Raw genomic sequence first — 20,341 nt, 5'->3', positions numbered from 1 at the left:
CATTTGGATACCATCTGATGTCAGGTAAGGAATCTATGTTATCAGTATTAGGATAATCAGACTCGTTTTCACGGAGATATAAGCGTTTCCACTATATGTGATATTGCTGTTTCACTGTAAAAACGATCAGGAAATGAGAGCAGCGATTATCAGCGCGCGGCACGAACGTGCGTGCACACACATATACTATCGATCATCTAGCGTTTATTTGAAAACGATTCATAAATAGGCCGACAAATGACAACGTTTTGGAATATTCCAGTAAAAGACTATTATCATAGGCATGTGTGGTTTTTCTGCGAAAACGAGTGATTTTCAAAATGCTATCAAACGGAAATGAAGCGATAAAAAAAAAATCTGCCTCGCCAATGTTGACTGGAAAATGAGTCTTTGATAAGCGACGGGCAGATTAGACACATAGCCATAATTTAAAACATAGATTAGGCGATATTAAGTTAACATTGAAGCGGATTTGGGCATTCAAGGGACTAATACGGAATTAACCTTGGGCAGTGAAAGTGTTAAGGGGATGCAGACCAGAGAAAGACTTTCATCTTGTTTACATCAGGGTCCCCCATTTTCAATTCATAATGAATTGTAACAAGTAAGGGTGCAACTTGCACCGTGCAATCCATTCTTTGTGAATCTAGCCCACAGTATTTCTGACACTGGGAATACATTCCCTGAGATCCATAGATGTCCCTAGAATCAGATACCAAGAACATGCAAATGGGCCATAGTAAAAAAAACTTCTGTAAATGTGTATTCTACACACTTATGGAATGAATGAGATAAAAAAAAAATATTATAATAATTTATTTTATTTTAAATGTCTTTATTCTTTTATTAATTTTGATTTAATTTTCATAACGGGATAATTTGCTGTGTAATTAATTAATCTAATTAACGCGATAAACTGACAGCCCTAATAAATACATTAAATTACGTCTAATGTTTAAAAATTGTTTTAAGTGAATGTTAACACTTTGAGTGCCACGTGTCCGTTGCCCCGGAACCCTGTTGCGTGCCACCACCCACTTCACTGACAGAGCTCTCATATTTGCGAATGCATTAAACTATATCTTAAATTATGGCTATGTGTCTAATATGGCCGTCGCTTATCAATGACTTGTTTGCAGTCAACATTGTCAAAACGGATTGTTTTTTAATCGGTTAATTTCCGTTTTATACCATTTTGAAAAACGCTAGTTTTTTTTAAAGTTTGAGAACATTTCAGAAGATTCTGTGATAATCGCCCTTTACTGGAACACACTGGAATACACAGAACACCAGGGGAGGAAATTAGGCCACTTTACTCGCCAATTGCGAGTATTTTTTACGTTTGGCGAGTAATTCATGAAGAGCACTCGCCAGTCTGGCGAGTACTAGTAATTACAAAACAAAACAAAAAAATCATTCTGCAATCTGATGATTCGCTCACTGGCACAAACCGAACTCTGACTCCCCCCTTGATTCCTCCCATTTGCGCCACATAATAATCAGACCATAACCAATGAACATCATCGTTGTACAGATGCGCTCTAAGCTCCTCCAATGAACACTCGTTTTCTAGAAGATGCCGCCCATCTAGGGGAAGTGGACAGACCACTGCGCGCAGACCTACAAACTCCTGCCACCGGCAGCCGGCTTGACAACGTAGACAAACTTACAAAAACACATCAGTGGATGAAAATAATTGCATGTAGAGTCGTCGCTTTCGGATATCAGTGCGGTCTGACATGGGGGCGAACAACAGCACGCGACGCGTCTCCTTCGAGTCGGATGATAAACAATGACAAGTCAACCAGCATTAGCCGGCTAGCTACCTAGCATGTAACAAGCTACCATAACGCGCATTCAACATAGTGGACGACTATACTGAGCGGCTTTGCTTAAATGCAGCCGAGTGACATTTTATTATTACCGGGTTTCCCCCCCCACGCCCATATGCCCTTCACAACGGTGATGTTGTCATATTTGGCATTCAGAATACACCTGCTGAACCCCTAGCGTTGTCGATTCGGTTCCAATGTATTGTCATCTTACAGCACAAGTACAGTACAACCAGAATACATTTGGCATACAACCAGAGTGCAAATGTAACAAGTCAAGTCAAGTTGTTTTATTTAGCTATTACATTACAGTGAAATGCTTGGTTCTTTCACTGTCCAACTCAGTCCAACCTAAACCAGACCAACCCAGTATTGATTGATTGAAAACTTTATTAACAGATTGCAGAATGGGTACAATACAGTACAGCTCAATACACACAATTGTTAAGGGGATGCAGACCAGAGAAGGACTTTAGTCTTGTTTACATCAGGGTCCCCCATTTCAGTCCTGTTTGCTTAATGCCTTGTCCACTTCCTCCACACTCCAATATGCCCTTCAACCCTGCTCCTGTCAAACCTGCTCTTTCCATTCCCTCCATCATGTCCCCCCTTTCTGATGAATATTTCCTGCACTTAAGAGTCAGACACACATTCCTAGTAGTTGAGCTGTGATGAATGAAAACTTTATTTAACAGATTGCAGAATGGGTACAGTACAGTACGGCTCAATACATGCAATTGTTAAGGGGATGCAGACCAGAGAAAGACTTGTCTTGTTTACATCAGGGTCCCCCATTTTCAATTAATTTTCAATTCATCATTCAGTATAACCTAGACCAGCCCAACCCAGCATCTTTCACTGCCCAGTTCAGCCCAACCCAGTCCAGAATAGTTCCCTCTTTCATGTTAATATGTGATTTAATGATGTAATATTTTGAAGAGTAGAGACAGTGTGATTAATTTACTATGATTGAAAATCAATTTAGACAAAGACGTACAAAGAAGTAATTATCACAATTAGCGATTTTTTTTGTCTGGTAAAAAATCTGTTTGGCTGGTAAAAAAAATCAGATACCCGCCAGTTGGCTGGTAAGCCAAAAAGTTAGTTTCCTCCCCTGCAGAACACGTTGTCATTTTTCGGCCTATTTATGAATAGTTTTCAAATAAACACTAGATTATTGATAGTATATGTGTATACTTATGCACGCTATAGAAGCGGGCTGAAAAATCGATTATCTTATTTCCTGATCGCACACACACACAGACACACGCATACACACATATGGCACACGCTGATATATAGGTGAAAATAGCTCTGATTATCCCAAGACTGGTCAAATAGATTCCTTACCTCAGATCAGATGTTCTCCAAAAAGATTATTCCAATTCCTGATCGCCATTCCAAATATTGATTGCGTTTATTGATCCAACTCTGGGTACTGGAAACACACATTCTCCGCTGTTCTGGTGGTGGGCGATGACTTCGATCGTCTCCGGTTACATGCCTGAAATGTGGAAGCAGGACTTTTTTTTCTCCATGCGTTTCATTCAATCCAATCCAAAGGGGTGCAGTACCATCCGGAGAGACGATAGGGGGCGGTATTTTCCCTGTTCGAGTTCAGACAGATCCCCACTGGTAACGTGAGGCTAGATTGATGAAAAATGAATGGAAATCGATAATAAAAAAAATTACGATTAAAAACGTACGGTTATGTATATAACCATAGTTATATGAGCATAGTGACGCTCAGCGTCATAGTGCAATACTCTTCATATCCAGTATTGAACTGAAATAAATTCTCACATGTACCTTTACCTACCATCATCTGTCTGGCCACACCCCCATCCGCTACATACATAAGCAGGGGTGTGGCCATACCATCAGCTCCTTCCCAATCTTTCACCACAAGGCAAGATCAAGGGGTCCTCAGTGAGTCCTGACGCTGAGCGTCACTATGCTCATATAACTATGGTTATATACATAACCGTACGTTATATATCGCATAGCTCTGCTCAGCGTCATAGTGCAACACAGGAGCTGAGCAGAGCTGAGCTCGACAAATGAACCCGCTGAGGCCCCCCACAACCATCAGAACCGGGGAGGACCCGAGCCCCCCCCCGAACCCCCCTAGCGGAGGACGGGAGGGAGTCGGATCCGACTGCGCGAAGAGGAGCTTCAGCAACTCAACGCACAGGGCAGGGAACAAAATAAGCACCCACCAAGCGCCAAATCCATGTAGATTTAAGGTTTGGCGAGTAAAAATGAGAGGTCTGCCCGCCACCTGGCGTGTAGTTCATATCGATACTCTTATTTTGAAAATCCTGTGCGGGTCTCATTTCCGCCCCAAGCGCAGCTCCATTCATAATATCTATGGCTCCGGCAGCTAGCAACGTTCGGTTCATATGATACTCTTATTTTGAAAAACCCTGTAGCAACTCCGCGAGTCATATCCGCCCAGTCCGTGCTTCTGAAAGCAGAGCAGTGCTACACAGCAGTGCGCCTACACGACCCGAAATAAGTCTGTGGTGTTTTTTTTCTTCTCACAACGGGTCAAATGCATCTACATGCTTTGCACCGTCGCCATTCCTTTATGCCCACATCGCCCGAAATTAACGTTTATGTACCATTACAATCACTACAACGTTAGCGTAAGCTAACAAGCTAATCCTGATCAGAGGCAGAGGCGCAGAGCCATAGAGAACAGCAGACACAGTGTGGACTGGGGAAAGGGAAATGGGGGGGCACTCTCCCCTTCCCTGTGTGTGTGCGTGCGTGCGTTTGGAAAGACGATGAAGTCACTAGTCAGGACTCAGGACAGGAGTATATTATAGTAAACTGAGGATTACTGAGGATGGACAGATAATGTTGATATTCAAATATAAAAAAGTTTCGAGAGGAGTGGAAGTTTGAAGACAGACGCGCCGGGGGTGGTGAGTTGAAACAGTGTGTGTGTGTGTCCCGACCCCACTTCTATGTTTCAATAAATTATTTGCATTTAAAACTATTAAAGCTGACTCATTCCTTCAGTCCACTCAAAATTATGCTAATATTCCTTATGTTGTTTATGATATTAATTGAAAATAGCATATGAGAGTATTATATAGTAATAATAACACATGGCGATATACTAAAAAGCTATTTATAATTTTTGGCTGGTAAAAAATCTGCCGAGCGGAGATTGCGTTCGTCACCAACCCCGGAGCTGTGAGCTGGATTCGCCTGTTCGAATCCAGCTCACAGCTCCGGGGTTGTCACCAGCTTGGCTGGCCGTTCACACTAATACAATTGGCTGTATTAGAGGGTGGGAGAAGCTGGCGGGGTGGGTCCGGGTCGTTGTAAACAGCGACTCCTACAGTTCGGTCGGGGCGCCTGCTAAGCGCAGATAGGACCTGAGGGGGATAGTGTGATCCTCCCACACGCTACGCCCTCTCAATGAGAATCCGCGCTGCCAGGTGAAAAGAAGCGGTGATTGGCTGGACGTGTGTCGGAGGAAGCACGTGGTAGCCTCCACTCTCCCAGATGATCTGACTGTGGGGGGTAAGTGCGCAGCGACCAGGAAGGGACTGGGAATTGGCATACGACTAACATTGGGATGGGAGAAAATCGGAGGAAAAATGGAGGGGGAAAAAGATCAATAAAAAAATAAAAATAAATCTACCAGCCAAATGGCTGGTAAGTCAAAAAGTGAAGTTTGTTCCCTGGCACAGGGTGAGCAGACCGTGGGGCGTACCCACGACTACACAAACGCACAACCCGCATGCCACTAGGGAACGAACGGAAAGGAACAAACCCCTGTTACCACCCCTAATATCACGGGGTCAAAAGCAAAGCCCAACCCCGTGGCAAGGCCGTAGCAGCGGAGCGCGAAGGAGGACCCAGACCCAGAAGGGACTGGACCCCCCCGGAAAAAGAGGGCCTGGAGAGGCCAACGACGCTACAGCATCGAGACCTCACCAGGCGGTCACTAGTGACACCGCCCCCCACATCGCCAGCGTATTCGGACAGGGCCCATCCAAGAGCAGGCCCTTCCCCCCTATAGCAAGCCGCCTAGCTCACTGATCCTGGTATACTCAGGCAGTCACCCATCCAAGCACAACCCAGGCCTGAACCTATACCGCTTCCGAAATCGAACGAGATCGGGCGTGTTCAGGTTCACATGGCTGTAAGCTCGAAGCACTCAAGAGGCTACACCCACAGCAGGAGCAGGCAGCTCACCGGGGAGACGACCCCCAAAAGAGGTCGATCCCTCAATCCAGGCAACAGGCACTCGACCTGAGCCTGGAGCACTGCAGACTAGACAGGCGCCAAAGGGGTCTGCTGAAAACAGCACCCCGGCGGAAGGGGCGTATGCTGGTATTGTTGTGCACCATGTCACAGCCTCCACAAAAGAAACCCAGACTCTCTAGAGGGGTGGAGGCAGAGAAGGCTGACACGTTTCAAGTTTCAAGTTTCTTTAATAGTTGTCATACAGAAGTACAGAATACTTTTATACAAAATGCTTCTTACTGTTACGCTCCAGAGACTGTGCTAGACAAGATAAGTATGAAATAAAATAGTATAGCATGTAAAATAGAAGTAAAAATAGAAGTCACAGTGTTCAGTATAGACATATGTACAATGTTCGATGCAGAATAGAAGTAACTGAGTTACCATACAATATACAATATACTATGCAATGTACTAATATACAATACTATATAGTGCAAAGCAGAAATGGGATGAGGTACAATTTAGGTATAATTTACAGTAAGGTGTACGAGTTGTAGTGCAAATCCTTTACCAATAAATATAAAGTGTGTTTAGGTGATCTAAAGTGTGGAGAGTGGGTGCTGCAGTGTGTTGTTTGTTTAAAGTGAGTTGTGAGTGTGGATGTGTGTGCTGTGTGCATTTGATGGTTGTTGCATAGTGTTTATTGTTCGTTGAGCAGCCTGATGGCCTGGGGATAGAAGCTTCTTCTGAGTCTTTCTGTGCTCGCCATGAGACGCCGGTATCGCTTGCCTGACCGCAGCAGTTCAAAGAGGCAGTTGTTTGGGTGGCTGGAGTCCTTGATGATTCTCTTAGCCTTACCCCTGCACCGCTTGTTGTAAATGTTCTGGAGGGTGGGAAGCCCCCCTCCAATTGTGCGTTCGGCTGAACGTGTCACTCTCTGTAGTCTGCTTCGGTCTTGTGCAGTGCTATTCCCAAACCAGGAGGTGATGTTGCCAGTCAGGATGCTCTCTATTGTACATGAGTAGAAGTTCTTAAGGATCTTCTGACTGACTTGGAACTTCCTTAGGCGCCTGAGGAAGTAGAGGCGTTGTCGTGCCTTCTTCACAACACTGTCAATGTGTGTGGTCCATGTCAAGTCCTCGGATATGTGGGCTCCAAGGTACTTAAAACTGTTCACTCTCTCAACCGGTGCCCCGTCGATGCTGAGGGGGCTGTAGTCCCTGACCCCCGACCTCCTAAAGTCTAAACACGATTGGCAGACGTCATGAAACGTGCGGGGGCACACTCAACCGGCCTAACCCGAGAGTTGACTCCGCTACCAACACACCAGGGAACCAACCACCCCCTTGGTTCAAACATGAGGTGGTTGTTCCTATAACCCCTCAAGAAAAAACTCAAACACAACTGCGGTTATACACTGGCTATACCGCAGTACAAGTGTTTCAGTTTTCAAAAAGGGGTTATCCCAGGCCTACGGGTCGACGAAACTATTGCGGACCGGGACGTACACAGTGATGCCAGAGGAGTTCCATAAGAATCACCTCAATAGCCCCCTCCCAGCCATGCTTAAGCAGGAGAAAAGTGGGGCGAAAAGAATGGAGAAGGACCAGGCCCCCGCAGTGCAAGGTACAACACAACATGGACCAAGCAACAGTGAGGGGTATACGTAGTAACACAACCACGAACATCTCCATAACGTCAAACCCTGCAACACCCGGGCCGACCCGGCATTTTTCCCCCCAAAAAAAGCACAAGTCCCTCAGGGTACCAGAACAGCAGATCTGCGTCCCCGGCGGACAACGGGTTAACTGACCTGGACCGGCGCGACCAGAATCAGTCCCGTGCCCTAATCACGCCGCCATCCCCAACCCTTAGGAGGGGGGTAGGTACGTGTGTCGATCCAAAACATTATAGAGACCCCTCTACCTATGCTTTGATCTATTCCGTTAACATCCCCCAGATATGAACGAGAATTCGTCGAGACAACACTGGCGCTCGAAAGAGACAAACTCCATCCCAGTTGCCCCATAAAAACGCTGTTTCAATGATGAGCAACCAAGGCGCGCAAGCCCATGCGTGATTCCTATCGGAAGCACCCAGGGCCAGCACTATGTACACGTCGAGACCGAAAACGCATCAATGTAATCATCTAACAAGACACCAGATACCGTTCCTCCAAGCGGCCTGGGAGAACGACAAGAAGCCGATTTTTTATTTTTATTTTCCTACAGAAAAGAAAAAAATACGGACATGGGTCCCATGCGACGCAGCTGAGGGAAAAACAACCCCCCGTCAACCATACTTCATAAGAGGGGACGGGGAGCGACGTACCCTATGACAGGGGGAAACCCATGACACAACAGACCTTTAAGGCGAGGAGTCAGGGAATCCCTAAACAATACCCCGTCAACCTACTCCATAAAGGAGGGGACGGGAACCCACAGAGAGACTTCCCACGTGAGCAACGACTTGAAAAGTTTATGTAACATTGAGCCACGTGACCAAAAGGCTCAAGCTACACATATACCGAGCGTAGCGGAACTCTCAAGTTCCTACGCACCGTAACACCAAATTGACAATAACAGAGAACCACACATGGGGCCTGTAAAGAACTCACGGAAGTCAGCGACCAATAGAAACGTGCCCAGTGACGTATTCTATGGCGGGGGGAATCCCATTACTCAACCGACCATAATAGGTGAGGAGTCAGGGAATTCCCTACCCCCTTTTATCCGATTACCCCCTCACGAACCCAGACCCCGTATACGATAATAATAAACAGCCATGATGATACCTTATGTAGCCAGCATGCTAATGAAACAGCGTATATCCTAAAAGGATAAGCTAACCCAACGCACGCTAGCCACAGACGACAACACGTCTGCGAACAGGGTTTATAACAAGGCCAAGGTTTATGTGTGAACACGACACCCGTGTTTTATGTTTCAAGAAACACAGAAGATCGAGAGAGAGAGAGAGAGAGAGAGAGAGAGAGAGAGGTCTATAAGACTGCGGCACAACTACACACGAGTACTTCTGTAGGCCAACACTACAGTGTTGTGGCTCAATGCCACTGTTTCAACGTAACAGAACACACAACTAAACCTCTGCCCTTATAGGAAGAAACATAATTCTTCAGGACGAGGAAGAAAAAGCCTTTCAACCGAGTGTTAGCTACATGCCTTGCTAAGCACACATACATATGTAGCGACCAGCTAAAGATAAATGTCTAGCTCTCCTATCAACCCCACACTAGGCGAAGGTTCTACACATCGTATCCCCAACATATGTAGTGAATAAACACAGTTTGTAACAAAAAATACAGTCTTAGGAGGGACTTTTTATTGTTTTACAAAATCATAGTTGGGCCGGGGAAGGGAGCAGGGGTAACAGGAGGGGAAAGTCACATCAGCGGCGCCTGCCACGAGCCGCTTGTTGCTTGCCACCCTGGGGAGCTTTCGCCCCGGAGGGATGGTACTGGGGTGCCTGGTCTCGACGATCCCTACCGTCACCTCCGGGCGTGGGTTGGCTGGCTCCGGTGGTCGAGGCACCTTCTCTCCTCCTGGCCTTCTTGGCCGAAGGACCAGCAGTGGCGGTGGTAGTGGCGGTGGCGACGGTCGCGGGTCCCCGACGACGTGGCCTCCGTCGAACTCCACCGGCGATGGGGGTGTGGCCAGACAGATGATGGTAGGTAAAGGTACATGTGAGAATTTATTTCAGTTCAATACTGGATATGAAGAGTATTGCACTATGACGCTGAGCAGAGCTATGCGATATATAACGAGATCTCTTGTCGGCTGGCACTCAACGGTTGGCATGAACTAACGAGAAATCTCGTCGTTGGCACTCAAAGTGTTAAGGGTGAACATTGTGAGTGTGAGTGTGTGTGTGTGTGTGTGTGTGTTTTCCGTTTGCATGTTATTGAGTAGGAGTGCATGTTTTGCCTGGGTGTTTGAAGTACTTAAGTGCGTGTCCGTACAGTAATTGACCATGTGCTTGTTCGTTTGTCATCATAGAGAAGCAGGTTATTCTCTGTCCTCGCTCCACAATGGTGGAACCACTTCCTTCCCACCACAGTCAGAATAGCCAAAACCCGACCAATTATTGTCCGTCGACTAAAAACACACTTCTTCAATCAATCCAAAAAAAACATTTGCATTAAATAATCGTCCTTGACTATATTACTATCTACTATGCTAATATGTTTGTACTACTATGCACTCAAGACTGTAGCACTCAAGTTCAACACTGTTTGATGAACAATGTTACTTAGCTGCCAGAGTTGTACCCTTCCTGCTGACCTGTTGTACAGAACTCGTTGTACTTGTTTATAGCTGTGCGTGCGTGCGTGCGTGTGTGTGTGTGTGTGTGTGTGTGTGTGTGCGTGTGTGTGTGTGGTGTCCCGCGGGGCCCTCAGCCTGTATCGCTGGCCTAGCAGAACCATCAGAGTGTGGGGCCTGTGCTGAGAGCGATCTATTGCTGTAATTACAAGCTTCAGAGACTTTTCCCTCTGTGCTGTCTGAATGGAGCAGGACTGTGTGTGTGTGTCTGTGTGTCTGTGTGTCTGTCTGTCTGTCTGTCTGTCTGTCTGTCTGTCTGTCTGTCTGTCTGTCTGTGGATTTCCTATGAGGAAGTGAATGGTCCCCTAGGCCAGCGGTTCTCAACAGGGGTTCCCCGGCACACAGGGGTTCCGCGGAGAGCTGCCAGGGGTTCCGCGAGATGCCTGGCAATGTTCTTTAAAAATATAGAATGACAACAGTCTTATTTTGAAAATCCTATAGCGGGTCTCATTTCTGCCCACGCGCAGCTCCAGCTAAATAACTAGGCTCCGAAAGCTAGCAACATTTAGGTCATTATGATACTCTTATTTTGAAACTCCGTGGTGTCGTGACTCATATCCGCTCTACAGCACACAGCCAATAAGGATGCATCTCAACACAGCAGCAGGCTGAGCAGTGAGCTTAGCGTCTCTCAGCTCAGCAGTAGTAGCGTACTCTGGATCTGGAACGCGGACATTGAAACACAGCAAGGATAGTGTTTTTGCGACCCAAAACAAATCCCTGCTGTTTTATTCCGCAACGGGTCAAATGCATATAACATGCTTTGCAATCCTTGCCATTCCTTTGTGGCCACGTTGTGTTTAAGACCGGAATTAATGTCCCTTTAGCATAAGCTAACAACAAGCCCTGTTCAGAGCGACAGAGAACAGCAGGGTGGGGACTTGGAAGGAGGGGGGGGCATTCTCCCTCTATGTGTGTGCGTTTGAAAAGATATGATGAAGTCAGACTACTATATTATATTGATAGTAAATGTACTGAGGGTGGACAGACAGATTATGTTGATATTTAAACATAAAAAATACAATACATAATAAATGTATCCATGATCATCATGCAACATAAAACAATTGCAGGAACGGTTTGGGAGAGGAAGGTGTTTTAGGTTGCGTGTTCCAAAAAATGTACTTAAAGTTTAAAGCTCAATATATCAAAACGTGGCACTTTATAGTGAATCCAAATAATTTTTTGGATTACAGAAAATTATCCCTAAAGTGCTATCTGATGCAGCTGCACTGTTTTCCATGAAAATACCATATTTGGATAAGTTTGACCATTTCTAAAAATCTGAAAATCATTAAGTCACTCTGGATAAAAAAATACTTTACAGACAACATTGAGACAAAGCTTCCTGACACATCTCCATCCAAACTCTTGGAAGAACTCATTGAAATCTCATCTGATACCACCTGGAGAGCTAGTTTCAGAGTGTGGTGCTGAGTACCAAGTATCTCATGATGCTGCAGTTAAGGTGTTGATACCATTCAGCCCCACATATCTGTGTGAAGCTGGCTTTTCATCCATGACAGCTCTGAAAACAAAATATAGGGCCAAGTTGAGCCTTGATGATGACATGCGTGTTGCCTTGTCAAAGATCTCCCCACGTATTGACCGTATTATTAGCCAGCAGCAGCGGACCTCGCATTGAGCTAGAAATGTCCACTGAGTGAACGAGTGCTTATTTTCTGTATTTATTTATATTTTTTGAGAAATAGTAACTTGGTGATCCTTTTCTGTATTTAAAAAAAATACATGATTTTCTGTTTTTGAGAAATTGTCAAACTTATCCAAATATGCTATTTTTATGGAGAACAGTGCAGCTGCAACAGATAGCACTTTAGTGATCCTTTTCTGTATTAAAAAAAAAATACATGATTTTCAGTTTTTTCTTAAATAAACATTATTTTGAAAGCAAGCACTTTTGTCATCAGATTCAGACAACTTTATTGATCCCGCGTGGGGCAATTCATATTTGCAGATTCACCAACAAGCAACAAAGACAAACAAACAACAAAACATCTCAACGACAGCACGGCAAATAAAGAATCATTGTATCATCATTGTAGCAAAAAAGACAGGACCGAAAAAGTCTTTATCGTATGTAGGGGTGCCCTGGAATATTTTATTGAACACAGGGGTGCCTTGGCAGCAGAAAGGTTGAGAACCCCTGCCCTAGGCTACAGCGATGCACTGAACATCACGTGGCCTTCGTTGTCAGGCGTCCGACATTAGCATACACTCCAGTCTCTCACTTCGTATTAACCCCCCCCCCCCCCCCGCTCAGTCACCCTCGATACTGACGGCAGAAAACCAATTGAATTAAAGGGAGACCTCCACTCTGTGCTCTGTCAGAATGACTAAGTGTCTCTGCATCGTGACCACGGCAGACACCCTCTCCCTCGCTCTCCAGATCACCATTTCTGCACACTCACTGGCTCGCTCTGTCTCTCTCTGTTTCTCTCTGTCTGTCTCTCTCTCTCTGTCTGTCTTGTTCACTTTCTCTATTTTTATCTCCTACTTTCTCTTTTTTATCTCCTCTCTCTCTCTGGATTTTTCCTCTCTCTCATCCGCTCCATGATCTATTGATCTGTCATTCACTAATGACATATCTGCACAGCCTCCTAATCCCTGTCCTTAAAAACTTAAAGGCCATCCATTTTAAGAATTCACATAGCATGTTATGTTTGTGCCCCAGGACAGTCTAGTCCATTTGTGAACACGTATTACTCTCTCTGTAACGTCACCTGTGTTTTTATATCCGGGCGCTACTCCATAGGTCGGTGAGTAGGGCTGTCGCTGCATCGTAGATACTTTACGTGAGTTCTCGTATTATTTGGGTGTGATGACTCTGCAATGTCATGCCCCCCATTCACTATTTATGGAGCAGTCCCAGAATTGACATCCAGGTGACGTCAGACACTTGAGCGCTCTGTCTCATTGTGATCATTCAAATGGGAGCTATCTCTTCTTTGAACATTGTAACCGCATGTTGGACATTTATGGTCCCTTGCTCTCCTGATTTGACTAGACAAATGGGTGAGGGTCAACAGAAGGAAGCAGACTGTTGCCAGTGGAACCATCTAGTAAATGAGAGTTCTGCCTCTAGACACTTATGTTAGGGATCCACTGATCCCCGTTTTTCTTTCACGGTCGATACCGGTCCTGTTATTAGCAGTCAAGGCCGATACCGGTCCTGTTATTAGCCGTCAAGGCCGATACCGGTCCTGTTATTAGCCGCCAAGGCCGATACCGGTCCTGTTATTAGCCGCCAAGGCCGATACCGGTCCTGTTATTAGCCGCCAAGGCCGATACCGGTCCTGTTATTAGCCGCCAAGGCCGATACCGGTCCTGTTATTAGCCGTCAAGGCCGATACCTGTCCTGTTATTAGCAGTCAAGGCCGATACCGGTCCTGTTATTAGCAGTCAAGGCCGATACCGGTCCTGTTATTAGCAGTCAAGGCCGATACCGGTCCTGTTATTAGCAGTCAAGGCCGATAGCCGTTATCTGGGCTGATATTCAGTTATCTGGGCTGATATTCAGTTGCAGTAAATAAGACAATATATTCCTTTATTGATCCCTTGGTGGAATTCTGGCATCATAGCAGCGTGGGGGGTGGGGTACAGTTACGGGCAGGGTAATAGTAGAAAGACATAAATATATGTCTTTATATATGAAATTATAGTAAAGATAAAAATAAACAGTGTAAACAATATAAATATATGAATAATGAGCCCTATGGCAGCTGGGTGGCGCAGCGGACATTGCGCTCGTCACCAACGCAAGAGACACCAGGTTCAAATCCGGCTGTCGGCGTTGCCTCCGGCTTGGGTCGGCCGTCATACTGGTGGTAATCTGGACGTTGTGGACAGCGACTCCTACAGGTCGGTTGGGGGACGCCTGCACAGCAGAGACAGGAAATAGCGGGGGTAGTGTGAGCCTCCCACGCGTTACACCTCGCCAATGAGAGTCCGCGCTGGCAGGTGAAAAGATGTGACGGGCTGCCTCCTTGTGTACCGGAGGGGACACGTGATGCAAGGCTTCTATCCTCCCTACGACCGACCTGTGGGGGGCATATGCAAGCAACGTTCAAGACGGGAGGGGAGAATTGGAAACAGCGAAATTGGGATGGGAGAAAAATAGAAAATAAGGAGAAAAGGTGGATAAAAAAAAAGAATAATGAGCCCTATCAGTTATATTATACGTTACAATAAATATGCGCAATAAAACACTTAGAGTCTGAATATATATACTAATAAAAGTAAACAGTATAAAGGTCATGATATAAGTCATACGCTGTAGTCCGTGCAGGTTAGGTAGAATGTGAAATGTCTTGTGCCAAAATGCACATTAACACAAACCCTAACTCAGGGCTTGACATTAACTTTTTGAGCCACTTGTCCTTCGGACAATTGACTCAGATATTTTACTTGTCCGAAAGCGAAACTTTCTTGTCCGAAATGTACTTGTGAAAATAAAGGCCTATTAAAAAATAAATAAAACCGACAAGAGTTTTGGCAATTATTATGATTTAATAACTTAAACACAGTGTGTGTGCATTTGTGTGTGTGTGGGGTAATAGAGGTATATAATGTATGAACCTTTATTCTGATATTTTCGTGGGTCTCGTGCCACTGTCAGTGTCAACTAAGCGAGCACTCAGAACTTCAGAAGACGCTCGCCGTTTGTCCGGGACAAGTAATATTGACGTACAGAGATTGAGAGTTTCCAGTGTGACACTGTGAAACAGGCACTTTCTGATCAGATGGAATAACGTTACTATTCGTTTGGGGAATATATATACATTTCTTTTACTTGTCTGGTTGGACAAGTTAAATTGTATTATGCTTGTCCGACAATTTTTTTTTACTTGTCCCGGACAATAGGACAAGCCTTAATGTCGAGCCCTGCTAACTCAAAGCTGCCTTTAAATAGACATGCATTTAACGGAATTGAATAGTGTCTCAATACGTCCACTATACTGGAACACGAAGGACCGCTGTCCCTGATCAGATCTCTGTGATCACGGTTAGATGAACAGATCATTGTTCCCTGCAGACTCTTTTTTGCTATATTGGTCCTCATATTGAACAGGAACATGCAACAGACCAAGTGAAACGAGCAGACATTACCAATGTGAATCGCTCTTAAATATGTTATGAACCATTTACGGGAGACATGACAACGGAGCACAGCGAGAGAGATGATTAGAGGGGAAACACTGGAATGATGTTTTTAGTTTCTGTTTTTAGTTTCTGTTTAATGGGTTATTAGTTTTAAGGCCTTGTACAGCACTTTGGTCAACTCCGATATTGTAAACCAGTCTAAGTAGATGTTTGGTTTGGCAGTCAAGAGTTTAGTGGGCTGCTAATGTCAAGTCGTCAGTCCATTATTGTGTGTACATTGTGAAATATATGTGTAGGATATTGTTAAATAAAGTTAAATCTACGTAAAGCTGTATTTAGGGTGTGTGTGCGTGTATGTATGTATGTATGAACGAGAGGGAGAGTGTGTGTGTGTATGTATGAGCGAGAGGGAGAGTGTATTGTAACAAAGGTAGCAGACAGGGGTAGGTTGAAGGTGCAATATGGTTGTACAAGTAATCAAACACACAGTCAAATAGCTTTAGCTCCCCACTGGCCAGGGGCATTTATTTAAGTAAAGCAGAAAATTAAGCAAAACAACTCAATCATACTGGCTCCCATTGGAGCCTGTCCTCTTTGAGAGGCATGCTGATTGCTTAATTGCGAGACCGCTGTGTGTGTGGGTCTGCATGTGTGAAGCCGTCAGTCCTCTTCTCTCCATTGGGAGGAGCCACCAGGCAGGAACATAGAAGCTGTGTGTGTGAGGGGGAGAAAACTATTGTGAACTCTTGGCATCTCTTCTTACAAACTACAGAGTTAGTTTTGCAATTATAGCTTATATATTATGACAATCAAGTGAAGGTAGACTGATCCTTGCCGCTTCACAGAGCTTCTGACTTTTCTGCACCTCTCATTTGCTCATGGTCTGGAGAAGAGTTTGTTTGGCTGTGTCTACTTGTCATTCTCCACACTTCAACCAATCGAATAATACTGCAGGCGGGGCATAGATCCAGACTGCGCCTCAGAGACTGGTTGCTGTGTCGGCAAAGTGCATAACATAGAAAGGACTTTATCAGCAAGACGATTTATATGAAAAATTACCAATATTGAAGCCAATTATTGGCCATACCTATAATCAGTCAACCCCTATACCGCTGATAACTTGGTTTCATAGTAATGAAATGTGCCAATCATAGTAATGCTGCACATGAATAAAGCAAGACCCTGAGCAGTAATAATAAATGGACTCCTGCAATGGTAAACTATCTGTCTGTGTTTCTGGCAATACAAGGAAACTATTCATCACATCACTGAGTAGCGAATGAACACACATTGGTGCCAAGTGTGGGAACTTTCAGTTTGCCCGACATTGAGTTGAATGGGATCAACCGTCTCCTCGTTTATGATTCATTATTAGATTATTACCTCTGTCAGAATCTGCTGCAATTTGTTGCCTTGTCAACTAGCTAACATTTGATATATTTCCTCAGATAGCTGGTATATGTTGAATTTCATATTTTATTAGTGTGCTTGGCACTAACTGACATCATGACCCTTCCTTCTCTTATAGTTTCCTTGTTATAGAACACTGGTATTCTAACGTGATGACCCTTCCTTCTCTTATAGTTGCCTTGTTATAGAACACTGGTATTCTAACGTGATGACCCTTCCTTCTCTTATAGTTGCCTTGTTATAGAACACTGGTATTCTAACGTGATGACCCTTCCTTCTCTTATAGTTGCCTTGTTATAGAACGCTGGTATTCTAACGTGATGACCCTTCCTTCTCTTGTAGTTTCCTTGTTATAGAACGCTGGTATTCTAACGTGATGACCCTTCCTTCTCTTGTAGTTTCCTTGTTATAGAACGCTGGTATTCTAACGTGATGACCCTTCCTTCTCTTATAGTTGCCTTGTTATAGAACGCTGGTATTCTAACGTGATGACCCTTCCTTCTCTTGTAGTTTCCTTGTTATAGAACGCTGGTATTCTAACGTGATGACCCTTCCTTCTCTTATAGTTGCCTTGTTACAGAATGCTGGTATTCTAACGTGATGACCCTTCCTTCTCTTATAGTTGCCTTGTTACAGAATGCTGGTATTCTAACGTGATGACCCTTCCTTCTCTTGTAGTTTCCTTGTTATAGAACGCTGGTATTCTAACGTGATGACCCTTCCTTCTCTTATAGTTTCCTTGGTATAGAACGCTGGTATTCTAACGTGATGACCCTTCCTTCTCTTATAGTTTCCTTGGTATAGAACGCTGGTATTCTAACGTGATGACCCTTCCTTCTCTTGTAGTTTCCTTGTTATAGAACACTGGTATTCTAACGTGATGACCCTTCCTTCTCTTGTAGTTTCCTTGTTATAGAATAATAATAATAATAATAATAATAATAATAATAATAATAATAATAATAATAATAATAATAATAATAATAATAATAATAATAATGACTTGGATTTATATAGCGCTCTTCACTGACCCAGAGCGCTTCACAGAATCCATTATTCGTTCATACACAGTCATACCGGTGGTGGTAAGCTACAATTGCAGCCAGAGCTGCCCTGAGGCAGACTCACGGAAGCGTGGCGAATAATCATCGCCTACGGCCCCTCCGACCACCACCAACATTCATTCACATGCATACACATTCATACGAGGCAAGTAGGTCTTGCCCAAGGACACAACAGCAGTGGGATGGACATGGGCTTGAGCGGGATTCGAACCACCAACCCTTGGATCATTGGACAACCCGCTCTACCCCTGAGCCACGCCGCCCCACAATGCTGGTATTCTAACGTGATGACCCTTCCTTCTCTTATAGTTTCCTTGTGGCGCTACAGGAGATTCTAGGGGTTCCGTTGGTTTGAATCTGGTCATTTTCTTTTGATGCACGTTGTTTCTTTTCTCTCTTCAACCCGTCCTGTTTTTAATTCTTCCCACAATACTCTGTATTAAAGACTCTCCTGCCTTTTATACCAGAGGGGTTATGGTCAATAAAGTAATCAAAATTCTAAATCTTAATGGGCCTTTCATCTACACTGTTTTGTTCTTAGGCATAATGGATTCTACCTTGAATAAATATTCATATTGGTGTTTCTTCTGTGTGCGTGCGCGTGCATGTGCGTGTGTAGCCCTCCAGCCTGGGCTCCATGGCGCTGACGGAGGGAGCTCTCTGCCAACACGACCTGATCAGAGTGGTGTACAGCGGTCTCCATCCTCAGAGAGAGACCTTCACTGCACAGAACAGGTACTAGACTGACTGACCACGGTTGGGTATTGTGTTTCGTTTCTAAGATTCTGGTGCTAAAACAATTAGCCTACTTTAAAACTGCAATAACTATTTCTGACCACTAGGAGGCCCCAGCGGGTTGCAACTATAAACAAACTACATTTTACCAAAATTAAGATGCTTCCTCTAGCCATATTTTCAGAAAATTCGCCTAAAAGTACATACCCAAGTAAATGGAAGATTGCTCCACTTCTACAAGGCAATTTGCATGTTCTGACATTTATGGAACTCGGGAATGTATTCAATGTGTCATAAATATTGTGTCTGTTACTATGCTTGAGTAAATTGTAATGAACCAAAGGAGAATATAAATGATTATATATATATAATTTGACTGAATAACACCATGCTAACATTGACCAAAAGTGAAAAATCAAGCAAATGAATAAAGGGCAGATGATTTACAGTTGTTTTTGTAGGGGTTAAACGAGTTTGATTGATTGATTGAAAATTTTAGTAACAGATTGCAGAATGGGTACAGTACAGTACAGTACAGCTCAATACATACAATTGTTAAGGGGATGCAGACCAGAGAAATACTTTCGTCTTGTTTACATCAGGGTCCCCCATTTTCAATTCATCATAACATATGACATACATGACATACAGATAGACAGATACTGCTGTCTAGGAGGAGTGGGTGGGGGACACTGTACAACTGAACAAGCAAAACTGTACATTGGAATATTGACAAGACCATACTTGGTAATTTACTGTACATTGGGGGGGGGGTTGTGTTAGGACATTTACAGGGGCCAGTTTAGAATTGCAGTCTCCCGTAGGTGTTTTTTGAGAGTGTTTTTGAAAGTTTGTAGTGATTCACATTCCTTTACAGCTTTGGGTAGGGCGTTCCACATTGATGTGGCATAATTGCGAAACGTGTTTAGTCCCTTGTTTGAGCCGAATCTGGGTTTAACATGATTTGTGGAGCTCCCTCTGGTGTTGTGATCGTGGTATTCACTGACCTTTGGGAAGTATTTTGACATGTACATGGGTACCTTGGTCGTGTAGTGTATCTTGTAGACCAGGCCCATTGCAAGTTGCTGTACTCTGTCGTCTACTCTAAGCCATCCTAGGTTGTCAAAGTGGGCAGGGGTGAGGTGGGTTCTAGGAGTAAGGTCAAGCAGTAGTCTGACCAGTTTGTTTTGAGATGTTTGTAATTTTGTTTTTAGCGCCTTTGAGGTGCTTTGGTACCATGAGGTGCAAGCATAGTCGTAGTACCCTTGAATGAGTGCTCCTGCCAGAGTCTTCAGGGTATTCTTGTTTACCAGTGAGGAGATCCGGTACAAGAATCGTGTTCGTTGGTTGACTTTTTTTATTACATTGGATGCCATTTTGTCACAGGAAAGATTTGCCTCTAGGATGGGACCCAGGTAGGTAATATCTTCTTTCCTTGTGACAATATTGTCACCCACTGTAACTGAGAAGCCGTCGGTCTTGCTGAGTTTGTTATTTGAACCGAAGAGAATGGACTCTGTTTTGCCCATGTGTAATGATAGTTTGTTATCAGCGAGCCATATGCAGATTTTGCCTAGTTCTGAGTTGAGGGTTTTTTCAACCTGTAACTTGTTCTTGTCAGAGACCAGCA

At 44.3% G+C, this 20,341-nt stretch overlaps 1 protein-coding gene across 1 annotated transcript in view; it reads left to right on the top strand.

Annotated features, from left to right (window-relative positions):
- LOC311228130 (hyccin 2-like) overlaps positions 1-20,341 on the top strand; it is a gene marked incomplete at its 3' end in the record, with an annotated part of 330,310 nt that overhangs the window by 225,321 nt on the left and 84,648 nt on the right. The window contains 1 exon segment of the mRNA XM_084314043.1: positions 18,596-18,711. Coding sequence (XP_084170169.1) covers positions 18,596-18,711 — 116 coding nt within the window.

Source organism: Notolepis coatsorum (genome assembly GCF_963971535.1).
Source record: "Notolepis coatsorum genome assembly, chromosome: 5".
Taxonomy (NCBI): Eukaryota; Metazoa; Chordata; class Actinopteri; order Aulopiformes; family Paralepididae; genus Notolepis; species Notolepis coatsorum.
Note: the sequence above shows the minus strand (reverse complement) of the source record. Positions and strands in the feature narration are given on the sequence as shown.